The sequence below is a fragment of the Sinohyriopsis cumingii genome, unplaced genomic scaffold (genome assembly GCF_028554795.1).
Source record: "Sinohyriopsis cumingii isolate HCF-2022 unplaced genomic scaffold, ASM2855479v2 utg001392l, whole genome shotgun sequence".
In the NCBI taxonomy this organism is placed as follows: Eukaryota; Metazoa; Mollusca; class Bivalvia; order Unionida; family Unionidae; genus Sinohyriopsis; species Sinohyriopsis cumingii.
In genome coordinates this window covers 427,700-441,963 of record NW_028315992.1, presented here as the reverse complement: position 1 = coordinate 441,963, position 14,264 = coordinate 427,700, and the positions used below count along the sequence as shown (strand labels likewise).

The window sequence follows — 14,264 nt, the reverse complement described above, 5'->3', positions numbered from 1 at the left end:
TTATTTACCCCTTCCACTCCTCCAAAGGGGTTATTCCCGCGATAGGTGTACCTTTCTCTCCGAAGATTCACTCTTTGTTTATCCCTGTAGTTCCTGAAACTTAAGATATAAATGCAGTCTGGCAGTAGTGTTGGGTTCTTGTAGTTCTTTAGAAGAGAATTTGATGTCATGAAAAACATACCAACATTTATTTTATCGATGTTCTGAACATTACATCAATTACTGATAATTATGTGTCAAACCTTTAATGAGAATACAAGCGAGTTAATGTTTCCACTAACCTGAATCGGGCTTTAGACGATTATGTCAATGTTATGATAATGTTCCACTAACACAATGTACTGGACATATGTGCGACACTTGAATATGTTAAGTTATAGAGATGAATAAATGGCGAATTTCGCTCTTAAATATATATCACAATATTTAGAATATATTCCCTATTTTCAAATATTTCTTTCTCAAATGTGGATGACTATAGTTCACTTGGTCGATATTACTATCATCGTAATACCATATATTCATCCTAAGTATTTATAGACTACTGCATTTGTATGGGAAAATATGAACGAGTCTTGTGATGGAATACTGCACGACCTTGGGAGTGCAGTATATCCTTTTGACAAAACGACTTCGTATTTTCCCATACAAATGCAGTAACCTTTTTATTATATGCTCATTTTTTTATTCTACCTAAGGTTTAATTATATAAACACAATACACTACAAGAAACAACGTAAATGAATGTATGCCGCATTGCAAACTAAATACACAAGCGCATATTCATCATTACACAAATCAACATTATTACTGCGCACATTACTCCGCCCAGATAAATTTGAACTTAGTCGCGCGTTCGACATAACTTTCGAAAGAAAATGGCGTGTCTAGTTAAAATTGAAATTTGGAGTCATATTGTAAATGAATGTGCATTGCAACAACTTTTCCTTTTGATCTGGAATGAATAGATTTTGGGATTTTTCTCGATTCTAGGAAATTTCATGATTATGGACTGGATTTGTATGTGACGATTCCACATGAAATACATGAGATTTAATACGCTAGGGAGAAGCGTGTTGACATCTGCAAATGTGTTTCTGTTTCTATCACTGAATGTTTGAAGTCATAATGTGGGAAAAATATGAAGTCTTTCAATTGCAGTTATTAATTCTACGCTTTGGAATTTAATGCTTATTTCATTTTGAGTGCAGTAAGGAGGATGCATTGCACTTATCATTGAAATTACAGCACAATTTCGAAATCTGTAATCCAGATTCAAAACCTATGATATGGCTCATGTAATTCGGATTTGCAGAATTAAGAAAATACATTTTTGAGGAAATTCAGGATGTAAAACTGTAAGTGTATTTCATTTTGCCATTCTTATCACCAGCTAAAGAAGAGAGTATATGACTTGTCACTTGTATGTTATATGTAAGGACCTTATCTTGAGTCTGTTATATACTGTAGCTAGCCTAAATCCGTAACATTGTATCAACGCGGAATGTGCCAAAACAGCTGGCACGTGGCAGTCCACGAAACACCTGTTTTAGGTCATTCAGAAACAAATTTAAACAACCACAACGTAAAGAGCCTTTTACGCGAGTGTACATGATTTGTGTACAATCAAAAGTGCTGGCGTCTGCGTCCATTGTTGGTTTACAATAGAAAGTAGTTTCTTTATGCAAGTGAATGCTATATGTGTATTGTCGCGCGAGTTCAGTATCGGGTAATACTGAACGATTCTGACAATGTAAATTTAACGTGGAAAAATGAGCACGTAAGAAAATTAAATACTTGAGGTAAGTTTCTTATATAAATATATTATTAGCGTCCATTCCTTGTTATATAGGTGCTGTTCTAGTGATTTGTACCTGTACTGTCTCTAATGTGGTCTTTACTTTGAATCAATTAAGACGCTTTATTTAATTTATTTGTACATGGTGTGGACTATAGAAAACAATCATTTTGCTGTACATTTTTCTCCGCGGTCATGTACTTACAGATACGTTTTCTATCTATAATCTAGTCAAAGTTACTATGAGCGAGGCTTATATGAATTTACTTATACAGGCAGGCAGTTGGCCTTCCCTACAGGTAACATTTATTACAATTGATATTTTAGCGTCTTCTTCATAAACATTAATAACAACGATCCAAATCTCTGCCTGAATGGCCACGTGCGCATTTTTATAAGTAATTGATGATAGTGTGATACCCTTCACCTCAACTCCGAATTTCAAAAAATAACAGGATGCGTGCCGCGCTGAACCTGTATATATTGTTTGTTCTCCTTTATCTTACAGCTTTAGACCATGAGCAAGATCGGAATGACAACCACTCAATATGGGTAGCTTATTCATGTTGTCAATCTACAAATACATTACAGACATGCATATAACGACAGAAGTTAATGGGCGGGGAAATCGCAGAAACGCACCTTCAGAGACTGGCATGTCATCCGTTTTCACGCTCTGGTTCGACACCATATCTATTACAGGATAGCGTAATAGAGAGTAAAGATACAGTCATGGTGGATTAATATTCTATACCCCGCCCCACCATCATGAACTGAACAACGGCATGCCAGCCACTATGGCCCTGTTCTTGACCGGTCTCTGTCTTATGCCTGTGATCGTAATGGATCACGACCACAATCAATCATTCAGTAGCAGACACCAAAATAATGACCTTACCCAGTATCACGAACCCATATTAATCAGGTACTCTCAATGACCTATGGTAACCGCATAGAGCCTAAAGGCACTCCCTGCGAACTACGCCCAGGTTAGTACCTCAGTATTAAAGAGATATCTCTTCACTTTGTGCTCATTCATTTGCCACACAAAGGAAGCATGTACTTAGCAACAGCTTGAAAGTCACCCTATCAAGCTCTGGATGTTCTGGGAGTTATTTAGGCACCATCCTCGACTCTTCTCCAGCTATTTCACAGGCAACACAAGTGACAACATCTTTATCCAAAGACAAAGGAAATTTCCCGCATGTCCCCTTGTCGTTTTCGTTTTTGTCTTTCTTCTTTACGCACCGATACTCGGCAAAAATCCGCAAACGAGCCACGTCCCTCACTATCGCAGCTAAAGTGGAGTTATTCTTAGGACTATTAACAAAATGATATAAATGACACAATATAAATGACACAAGCCACTGGAAAGCAGTCTACCGAATATACAACTGTCACAAACCTCAGTTCTTCTGAACAAAAATGAACTAGAGGCAGAGAGTTTCGGTCCAATACAGCACACCATCTAAACAATTATACCATCTTCCTTCTGCCTTTAGCACCGATCACGGTATGTAGAAGGCTCTTGTTCGTCCCTACTGAATGGGATAAGATGTGACACGATAACCTATGGACCTGACAAGCGGTTCCCTAGGGATTCAGGGTAACATTTAGCGCTTCTATGCCTTTGTTAAGGGTCGCGTCAGACACAAACATACTCTATCAATTCAATCGCGATGAAAACACCACGATGTGTTCTAAATGTCTTCCACGCGGGAGACTACACAATCAATGTTGACTTGGAAGATGCGTGTCTGTACCTAACCATTCACACAGCTTCAATCTCAGAACTTTCTCAGCAGGACTCAGAAACAGCATGAATATGGAATTCTTATCTGTCCGACATATCAACTGTGATGAGCTATATCAAACTGCATGTTGGAACGAAGTCCCCCCGACGTTTCTGTCCCATGCCGATTAAATGTATTAGTCATCAATTAATCCTTCGGGTTTCATTTAGATATGTGCCTGATGAGATTAGCTAATGGTGGATCTATTTTCGTCTAGTTGGAATGCAAAGGCACAGCATTTGCCTTACAAGTACCGGATATGAAGGCTTGTTTGGTCGATGCTCTTTCCATATACTGGAACGGCCTGGAAGCATTCGCTTACCCTCCAACACCTCTGAAGGTGGTACAGAAGGCAGATGAATCGAAGTGACTCTTCATCTTTGTTGCTTTTCTCAAATGAGAAAATCGTGTATCAACGACCTCATCACTGTCTGGTCAGAAATCTCCAGGAATCTAAAATGTCATCGTTTGCTCAAGCAACAGCTGCGGCAGGTGTTTTGTTGCATCCCAGAGTAACTGAACCTGCTCGTCTTGATAGTATTACACAAACCCTCAGGAACAGACTGTTCTCACAACCAGTAGTCGAGATATCGCTCGAGCGAGATGGCTCTCCACTTTAAAAGTGTACGAAAACAAATTTGATCTTCACACTGTTGTGTGCCCAAGAAGAAAACATACCACTGCAGGCATCTGTGTCTCAATTATCTAACTTCGTACTATGGCTCTTTGACAAGAAAACATTAATACCCATCAAGCCCTTCCGTTTCACACATTCTGACACTCTGCATCATCGTGAAAGAAAGGATACCGATCAAAACAAAGGCCTATCCGATATTCCCTTCATCTCAATGTATTATACGGGAACCATTTCGACCTAGGAAGTGTTAATTAAAAAGGACATAGCCGTAACGTAAAAATCCCAAACCTCCTCCTAACCCTCACAGAGGGAAAGGAAAACATCAGCACGAACAGTCTTGTCCTAAAAAGTGCGTTACTGCTTCCGCATATCGGAAAATAAGCCCAGACCAAACATACTTCAGCCACTAAAGTTAGGGCAGTTTGAAGATATACTGCATTTGATCGAAACTGTTCTCTATCTATCATTATCGATTTCTTTCGATGGAGAATCGAGTTCACCTCTCCGTCATTATCTCAGACATCCTTAATCCTAAAAGGTACATATAGATCTGGTGTTGCCCATAGTCGTTTCGTAAAACGTTACAGTCTCAGGCCGTTCAAATTCTTCATCAGGACGAAGGCAAACGACTTCTCTTGATTTGCAGGAAGAAACATATTTCTATGTTGCGGTTGTTCGTCTGACGAATAGTTTGTTCTCCAGTCGTGTTATCTCGAAACTGTCCCGCATACTTAGCACACCGAAGATGGTATATCCTTGGTAAGAGGACGTATCTCCTCCACCTCGTACCTATTATCTTAAGGTATTATGATTGTGTAAATTAGTTGAATAAGAAACAAGGTTTTGTCGAGAAAAGTGTTTCTTTAGTTATACTTACCTGTTCACGATATGCATACACACACAACTTCTCGCACTTACATCAATATCGAGGGCGTCCCGTCTATTCTAGCAAAAACACTCGCAACCTCTCCGCAGTTACGTCCATACAGATAGAAACCCTTTTGATCTAACAGTAATCGAAACATTTATGATATGTTGCGCCAATTCATGTTCCAGTGTCAGAACAATACACCTCCTATCTAAGTGGACAGATAACTTTTATATTGATAGCTAAATGTATCAGCCTGGATGGGCTGAATTTGCGGGGCAATGTTATTTTTTCTAACCTATTTTGATCGGAGAAATATTTATATGTTTGAGTGTGTGTGTGTGTGTGTGTGTGTGTGTGTGACAGAGAGAGAAAGAGAGAGAGAAAGAGAGATCTTACACAACTTCTACAATAATATATATTTACCACTTACCCGAATATTAATATTTGCTTATGAAACTTTGAACTTCGCATTTATTCCCATTCTACCATATTTTCTTCTTCAGATGAGTCAAGGCTGAACTTTACACATATATTACGAACAAGACTTGGTCTACAGACTCAGAGTCCATATTTTGTTATATCGTCGTGCATTATATCGGATTCATCAGGTTTTGGACTTGCTATGAGTCTCGAGCAAGGAATCATTCTTCATGATTTCTTGGGAACAATTATCGAGAACACGAATGGAGATGGAATTTTTTTGAGAAACAACGGAAACATCTCCATTGTGAACGTTACAGTTCGGAATGTGTCGTCGCGAGGAATATATTTGAACTCAGACTGGGGTCAATTCAAGCTAAGCAGAAGCACTATACGTAACTGCTCCAAAGCCATCGAAGTGACGTTCGGTTCCACAAATGTTGCCGGAAATTTCTACATGGAGAACTGCACCATTGACAACAATACAGTTGGTGTATTTATTTCAACTCAGAATTACTACAGTATTAATACCATTAACTTATTTAAAAATAACTTCATCAATAACAAGGGCCTAACTTTGGATGTAAATGCTCCATCATATCAGTATTGGTACGTGTACGACAATGGATTTACAAGACAGATTGACATAGGGAATAACTACTTTGAGAATAATGGAGATATCATGTTAAAAACATGGAACTTAATGAACTTAACATTTCATGATAATATTGTGAAGAAGGGTAACAAGACAAGTTCTACTAATCAATGCATGTTACATGCTTTTGCAAGTGGAAGTTCTGATCTCGCTTACAGACGATTTGATATTTCAACAAATGTATTTGAGATAAACGATGCAGCGTGTGCTATATACTTGGATGCGAGCGATTACGTGGTGAATGGAACATTTTTCTATAATAAGCTTTTGTCCAACAAAGACAAGGATTCTGTAGTTAAAGTCAATACCCGGCATTACAAATTGTCTCAAAATATTTTCGATAATCCGGGTTCACCATTTGATTTATACGTGACCAGGCAAGGCAACGGTACAATTACAGCTGCAAATAATTGGTGGGGTAGTGCCAACCCTACTTTTGTTTCCAATAGAATATTTGACTACAGAAGAGATATTACTATTTTAAGTGTTAATATCACACCTATTTTGACCGATCAAACGTTCGACTGTTCTGGTGTTAACAACTGCAGTGGACATGGAGAGTGCGTGCGTCCAAATGGCTGTAGATGTATCTCCGGATGGGCGGGACAATCTTGCTCAGACTATGACTGTGCAGGTGTGAACTTCTGTTATGGAAATGGACAATGTGTTGGACCTGACCGATGCAGTTGTTTGGACGGTTGGACTGGTGATGAATGCATTTATGCTACATGTAACAATGTCAATAACTGTAGCTATCATGGAGTCTGTATTCGACCAAATGTGTGTACATGCGCAGGTGACTTTACAGGCAATGACTGCAGCAGATGCGTTGCTTTACACTGGGGACCGGATTGTAAACCGTGTCCATCTTGTAGAAATGGAGTCTGCGACCTAAACACAGGTATCATTTTCGCAAAAAAAACTCCTCACTGTAAAATAATTGCATGAAAGAAAAGCAATTTTCCAAGTTCATTCAAGTTTTATAAGACATTTTTATTTTAACGAAATTATACTATTATAACACTCAGTTCCCTGCGTCAGATCATAATCCTCCTAAACTTTATAAAATTGAGAGAATATATAAGGCAATGATGAAACAAGGTCTACAAATAATTGTCGTTATTTGTTCCGGAAATAAGTTTGGACCAATCATAAAAGTCTATAACTTACTTGATAAGATTAGAAAAGTTTGATAGCTGATGGTAGAGTTCAAGAAAAGTTACAATTTCGGAAAAAGTGAGATGTATTTGAAGCGAAACTGTGCAATCAAGCCGAATGTCTCCGAATAATAGTAGATATTATTCATCATTCAACACAGGAATGTAAGGTATTAGATCATATGCATCAATACAATGCGATCAGTATAAACCCAAGTTGACTTTCTAGTTATATATATATATATATATATATATATATATATATATATATATATATATATATATATATATATATATATATTCAGTCCGTTTTCCGTTTTGAACCTACAGGACTCTGCGTTTGTAATGGAAACAACTGGGCTGGATACTTATGTGACAGATGCAATGAAACATTTTATGGACCGAACTGTTTGCCATTGATCATGGCGTTAAATATCATACCAAGTCAAGGTACTGACAAGGGAGGTAACCTAGTACATGTCTGGGGACATAATTTTCCTGAGACACAAAATAATACCTACTTTTGTAAATTTGGAACAAACGTTTCCAATGGCACTTGGGTCGCTTGGAATCATGTGATTTGTACCGCTCCTGCACTTCCTTCTGGCGACATCATTCTTGAAGTTTCACCAAATGGAACGTTATATACTAACAACAAAGTAAGTGCTTGTCAATGGTGTTCTATATACAAAATGAACTCTTGTGTCGCTGAAATAGCCTATCTCTGAATGTGAAACATGATTTGTCATCAGTCCGTTTTCCTTGTTCTGATACCCTTCATGGATTTGAAAACATGATTTTGTCTGTATAGAACTACAAATAAAGTCAAAAAAATTAAAACATATGTCTCATTTTTAACAATTCGGTGGCAGTTTCTGTTTTTTCTTCTTTAAAATAATAGTCGTGAAAGTATATCTTAGCTCCGCCTACAAAGACAACACAATAAGAACTACAATATATATTTGAGTTGCTATTGGAACTTCACCCTCTGACCCGAAACAATGGCTTCGTGTTTGGAAGACTATTTAGCGATGTGTATAACTGTATTACGATTATAGTTGGATTAATTATTTTATTAAGGAGTTCGAGAGAACACAATGACTTGTAATGACAAAATGTTTCATTAGAATTACTTCTTAGTGCCAAATATAGTGTTTTCATTTCCTGATTTGTGATATTGTTATTATTAAGTTTTTATGGTTCAAACGTTAATATGAAATTTACATTATATGCATATTGCACGTACTTTCAGCTCGTTTACACATACTATGCAACATGTCCGCCAGGAGCTTGCGGGCGTGGTCTGAATCCTCCCCATGGCCAATGTCTATTTGGTGGTTGTTCCTGCAACCTTCCATGGACTGGAGATGGGTGTACTGTAGAATTGCTCGCTCCCATCATACAAGCCCCTCCTGCACAAGCAACAGTTTCGGAATCAAGTTCGTATTCCTACCAGTTGAATTTAACTCAGGTTGGTATACATTTACTGGTGCACTACATTCGAAACTGTAGCTTTAATTTCGTTATTCATTTATTTCTCCTTGCATCATTTAAATAACCGATTTTATTTTGTTGTCACATTATGATTATATTTGCGAAACAATGTGGAAGAAATTAAAGCATTATTTGTTTACAAACTCATCGTCGTACTCATTAAAATTATATTCCAAATAGACATATTTTTGATCATTTGATTTTATTAATTATGTACAATGACATCAACTGCGATTCCACAATTTTAAATCCGATAGAAGTGTCACGCAGTTTCATTTTGCAGTCATTAGCAATAAGACGTTGTATGATACACATTAAATGTACAAATAACTAATTAAATGTGAAAATCCTAAGCACATATATACCACTAAGCCTGCTTTAAGTCAACCAGCCTAATATTCAACCAGCAGATACTTATTCAGACATTCTCGTAAATGCACTGAAAAACAAAATATTGTAAATGTCACACTACGTACTAACTCTATCCAATATATAACTGAGTATCCATACAATCCATTTTCTTCACAAAAACTGATGACGATTTCATCCACTTTTTTCCAGGGAAGTGAACCAATAACATGGACTTTGACTAACTATCCAAGTAGCATGACAATAAATGAACGAAATGGATTGGTGGAGTGGAGGCGCAGACTGGCTGGTTCAGCACCCTATCAAATTACAGCAAAAGCAAGCAATATTATTGGTTCTCATAGTATCACGTGGTCAATAATGGTTCCACGCTCATATTCTGCACAGGCGACTAGTATTGAACCGAGTGGCATTTTACCATTACCCAAACCTGTGTCAATATCAGGTGTTGTAAACTTTGTAGATGGGAGCACGCCACGAGTTATTCCCGTTGATATCAGGTACGTTAACTCCAGCTCAAGATTTCCAACTAAAGACCTTAACAATTGTTCTGTATTCCCAAATTAAGATATAAATTGAGACAAAATTTGCAACCAAATATCTAGTTAATATGTCGTTTTTGCGAACCATTAAAACTTAATCTATTGTGTCTTGCAAGTACATATAAATGCATCCAAACCGACAAATGGTAGAAATAAGGTTTCCTAGATCACATCACAGGCTTGCAGTTAAATATACGTTACAATGGACAAGTGATAGTGCGTACACAGCCAATAGTAATTGAAACAACGTATATGCAACCAAACGAAGATTATAAATGTTAGTCCAATGACCTACGTGTTCAATATTGTGGAGAAAACATCCGTCACACACAAAAAAGTACCTAAATATTATGCCATCATTTGTAAGTCAAGAATCCTCGTTGCATGTCACAATTTATTATGTCAGGCTCGTCTTGTAAGGGTTCTTTGTTTACGAAGAGAGAGAGAGAGAGAGAGAGAGAGATCAAATGTGCTTGGAGAGAGAGACAGACAGACAGATATACAGACTGGGGATGGGGGTGATGAGACTTAACATAAAGGCATTTATTATTTGTCCTTCCCTATGTTTCTGTATTACTCGAGCAGTCTATACCCTTACCAGCCCACACAGTGAATATAATGTTAGGCAAGCGTAGGGCGACCTTCGGATATTTTAATATTTAAAACCCATATTAATATCGTTTAAAAAACCAAGAAGAAACAAACAAAAGCAAACAAACCATTGCAATGATATATGATGACCAATAAGTGTACCGTGCATGTTTAACAGGTCATTGTAACATTGCATCTTTTGTATTGTGAACTTTGTGTAAAAATACCATGAAAAGTGTACGCTTAACAGTTACGAAGTCACTTGATCTTGCTTTTTTCAGTTGCATTTTTTTAGAATTTAGTGCTTTGGTTGATTTCTGAAATTGACGGTCTCTCAGAGATACTTGATACCCTTCAGCCCTAAGATGGCGTTCTATGCTGTTTCTTTTGGAATCTAAAGAGCATGGCTCATACTCAGAACCATTGACTTTGCCAATCGTTATAAACATTTCGACTAAATTCGTGTTTAAATGATCCGGAATGATATTTTCAATGCAGCGTGTCACACGTTTTTTATCATGCAGTCATCGCTGCATATTCCTGATATCACGCTCAGACGCCTGCTTTGTTGAAAGTTACTTTTGTGATTCTATGAATTCATCCACATTTTCTCACACCACCTACTTTCCCGTATTCTCTACCTTATGTAAGAGAGATGGAGGGAGAGAGAGAGAGAAATCCATTGAAAAGCAGAGAGTATTTCCATGAAGTTGTGTACATATTTAATTCACATAGAAGACTGGAATTATGAATAATGATATCGTTATTTTATAGAATGTCAAAACGATAGCCTGTTTCTGAAATATAACCTAATATTGAAAAACTATTATGAAACATCATTCAGGCGGATCACAATTTGATATGCCAAAGGTATTGATATACCACATTGCTTTGTAATAACACTTTAAACTTTAAACGTCATGCTACTTAATCGGTGTTATTTGTAATCGTGTGTTGCACAGACAATCGCATGACGACCAAGAGAAATAGGGGAGGGAGAGAGAGAGCTGTTCCCAAGACAATTACGTCTGCATAGTTGTATAGTTATTTTACTAACTGGGCCAATGTTCGTTCTTGTTGTCTCACACGTAAGTCATTTTACCCGAAATTTTATTCATCTGGTAATTCCAGAAAAGTTTCTCGGGAAACAAAACTGAAGAATATACAAAGGCTAAATATAAAAGCCCATCATCTTCATCAAACAATTTAGCGAAGGCATTATTTATTTTTACAGCAAGAATTGTCCAAAATCGTTTTCTGACCAATGTTTATATTTTAGTTTCATATTCTTAACATCGTATTCTTCAGTTTTCACTGAATCATATGTTTGCACTGGATACAGATATTCAACTTCCACAATACTGATTTAACTAATGATTACTTAACATGTTAGGAACTCCTTATCCAGATAATGTATATATGGCCTAGTTCGGAGTATTATACATCCTAAAGCATGTATTCTGGACCTTAAATTAATGTACGTAGTCAATGTCATGAGATATTAAACACGTTTAATATCGAATACATTCTTATTTAACTGCCGTCCTTCCTCTTCGAAGAATACGTTCCGAATAATGATTTGAAGCCTCTCCTACAATTAGAACGAGTGTCGCAGTAGATAGAGTAAAACAAATATTTTAGTGGATCGTCAAATATCCAGAATACTGCCCTGTATTTGTCCTAAAGCCGGTCTAGGTGCATATTTGTCTTTACTCCAGTTGGCTTACATTAATAAACGGCCACTGAACCTCAGCTACAAATTTATATGCTGATTTGTAACCAGTGGCACTTATTGTATTACTTTTTTTGGTCTGTGAAAAAAAAAATATTCTTAATATTTTTCCATCACCTTCCTGTCTATATGATGTCTTTCCCAGAAATATGCTCTACCAAATTTAGTTTATTACGGTCATTATGGTATTTACCTACTTTTTCATTTTCGAAACTAGAACTGCATTCAATTTAAAGTGGCATATTACGGACAATATGACAGGAAGAGTATTGCTTTGAAACAGTAAATTATTGTGATCAGGTTTATATACGTATCGCTCGTTCAGTAACTGATTCACAATATCGTTTAATATCAAATCAAACATTATAATTCCCGAAGGGAAACAACAACATTGTCATTCATGTTAAACAACAGAAACATAACGTTTTGCCAATGTTAACTAAGAATGATTGTCTCTTAAGTGCAATTACTTGGGAGAGCAGCTAAGGCAAACTCGACTGGTATTGTCAGATTGTATTTGAGATTATTGGGTTAAAATGGCACACCTAAATCGATATAAATTCAGAGCATCGCAGTCCAAACGTTTCATGTGGCTTATATGATTCTGTACTTGGGATTGGCTGCTGAAAATATAAGATACTTTGTAGAGTTAGAAGTCTCTCCACGGGAAGGACATCAGTAATATCAGAGTTGACCAATCCACTGCAACCTACTAGTTGGACAGCCACCTACTACCCACGACCGGATGATGCTGGAACTTTTGAAGTGGTAATTATTGCAGATTTGGTATCTTCTACATATATCTAGAATATTCAGCAATAATCCTGACAAAGAAAGATTGCCTTATCGGATACATATTTTACAAAATTAGTAAAGTATATTTCCAAGCCTAAATGTACCTAAGACGGTACACATTTTTGCACAATTGCATTTTTCCTTCATGTTTTTCTTATATAATGCACAATAATACATTTGTATCTTTCTCATAAAAATATAATTCGTTATCAAATGAGAATAATTGACTACAGTTTAGCTTCTTTTAGTCAGAAAATAAATTGGATGAATTGGTGGTATTATCCTAATTTTACAATATATTCATTTGCAATATATGTTTGCGGGAAACATCTTCACAAATATCAGCATAATGCTAGCGTCACAATTTTAAAACAAAAGTACAAAGAAATCAACCATTACCAAAGAATCACATGTTCCATGCAATGGCACAAAATACCTGCCGAAAATAATTGTTGTATATCTAATGTCTAACTTCAGGCTGCTTATCATCCTGCTGAACCTACCTTCAATTCGACCGTCACTTGGTCAGTTTTGGGCATGCGCTGTGAGCCAAGTTCAGTATCCGTTGACAAAGTTATTGAAGACGGAACCATTATTTTCCAAGGACTATCAAAACTTATCAACGTGGGTGGATATCCAATACCTGCAATCACCACTAAGGTATTTATTTATGTCTGTTTACAAAATATTGATTATTTCCCGTTAAAATTAAAACTACAGTGCTTGAATTGTATGCGATGTTTGCCTTGGAATATCAAATTGGCAAGAGAGAAAATTGCATTCGATACTTGAAAAGTGATCTAGCGGGCTATTTGGCAAGTCATTTACAGTAGAACCACAGAAACCCAGCAATTTATGACATCAAGGAATTTGCAAAAGGTGTAAAACTGAGCACTTGCTCATCGGTTATCGTGACAGACTCCGGACTGCCACAGAACCAGCCTGGGTTAGCTATCGTGTTTGCAAGGCTGTGTCGTAAAGCAGCAGCCCAAACTAAATCATATTATACACCGATGCCTAAAACCACGTTTATACATTAAGAACACTGACTTAAGATTTTAAAATGTAATACAGCGTATATCTTTCTGCTAATGATTTGCAACAACTTTCATTTGTCATTAGAAAGTTTAATATTTCTGTATACAATTTAGCTAACATTATTGAATATGAAAGTCTTTGTCTCTTTGTGAGATAGTATATGCCGTTTAGATCTACATACGTTCAATGATACGAGTTCTTTGCAGTATATATTTTAACAGTAATGTAATGGTACTGCAAAAATGGACCAAACTAGTCTTATTGTGTAAATCGGTAAGCACATTTTAAAATCTGTAATTGACACAACTTTAATGTATACAAGTTCAATTGCACGTAATTTCGTATTGACAGTAATGCATGATATTGAGTTAT

The 14,264-nt window shown here is 36.7% G+C and overlaps 1 protein-coding gene across 1 annotated transcript in view; it reads left to right on the top strand.

Moving 5' to 3' along the window:
- The window catches only part of LOC149772572 (uncharacterized), a 134,798-nt gene that overhangs the window by 100,352 nt on the left and 20,182 nt on the right, over positions 1–14,264 (top strand). The window contains exons 15-20 of the mRNA XM_089947629.1: positions 5,603–7,075; positions 7,662–7,990; positions 8,584–8,802; positions 9,387–9,694; positions 12,707–12,827; positions 13,332–13,514. Of these exons, the coding sequence (XP_089803755.1) occupies positions 5,603–7,075; positions 7,662–7,990; positions 8,584–8,802; positions 9,387–9,694; positions 12,707–12,827; positions 13,332–13,514 (2,633 nt within the window). The remainder of the gene's footprint in view (positions 1–5,602; positions 7,076–7,661; positions 7,991–8,583; positions 8,803–9,386; positions 9,695–12,706; positions 12,828–13,331; positions 13,515–14,264) is intronic.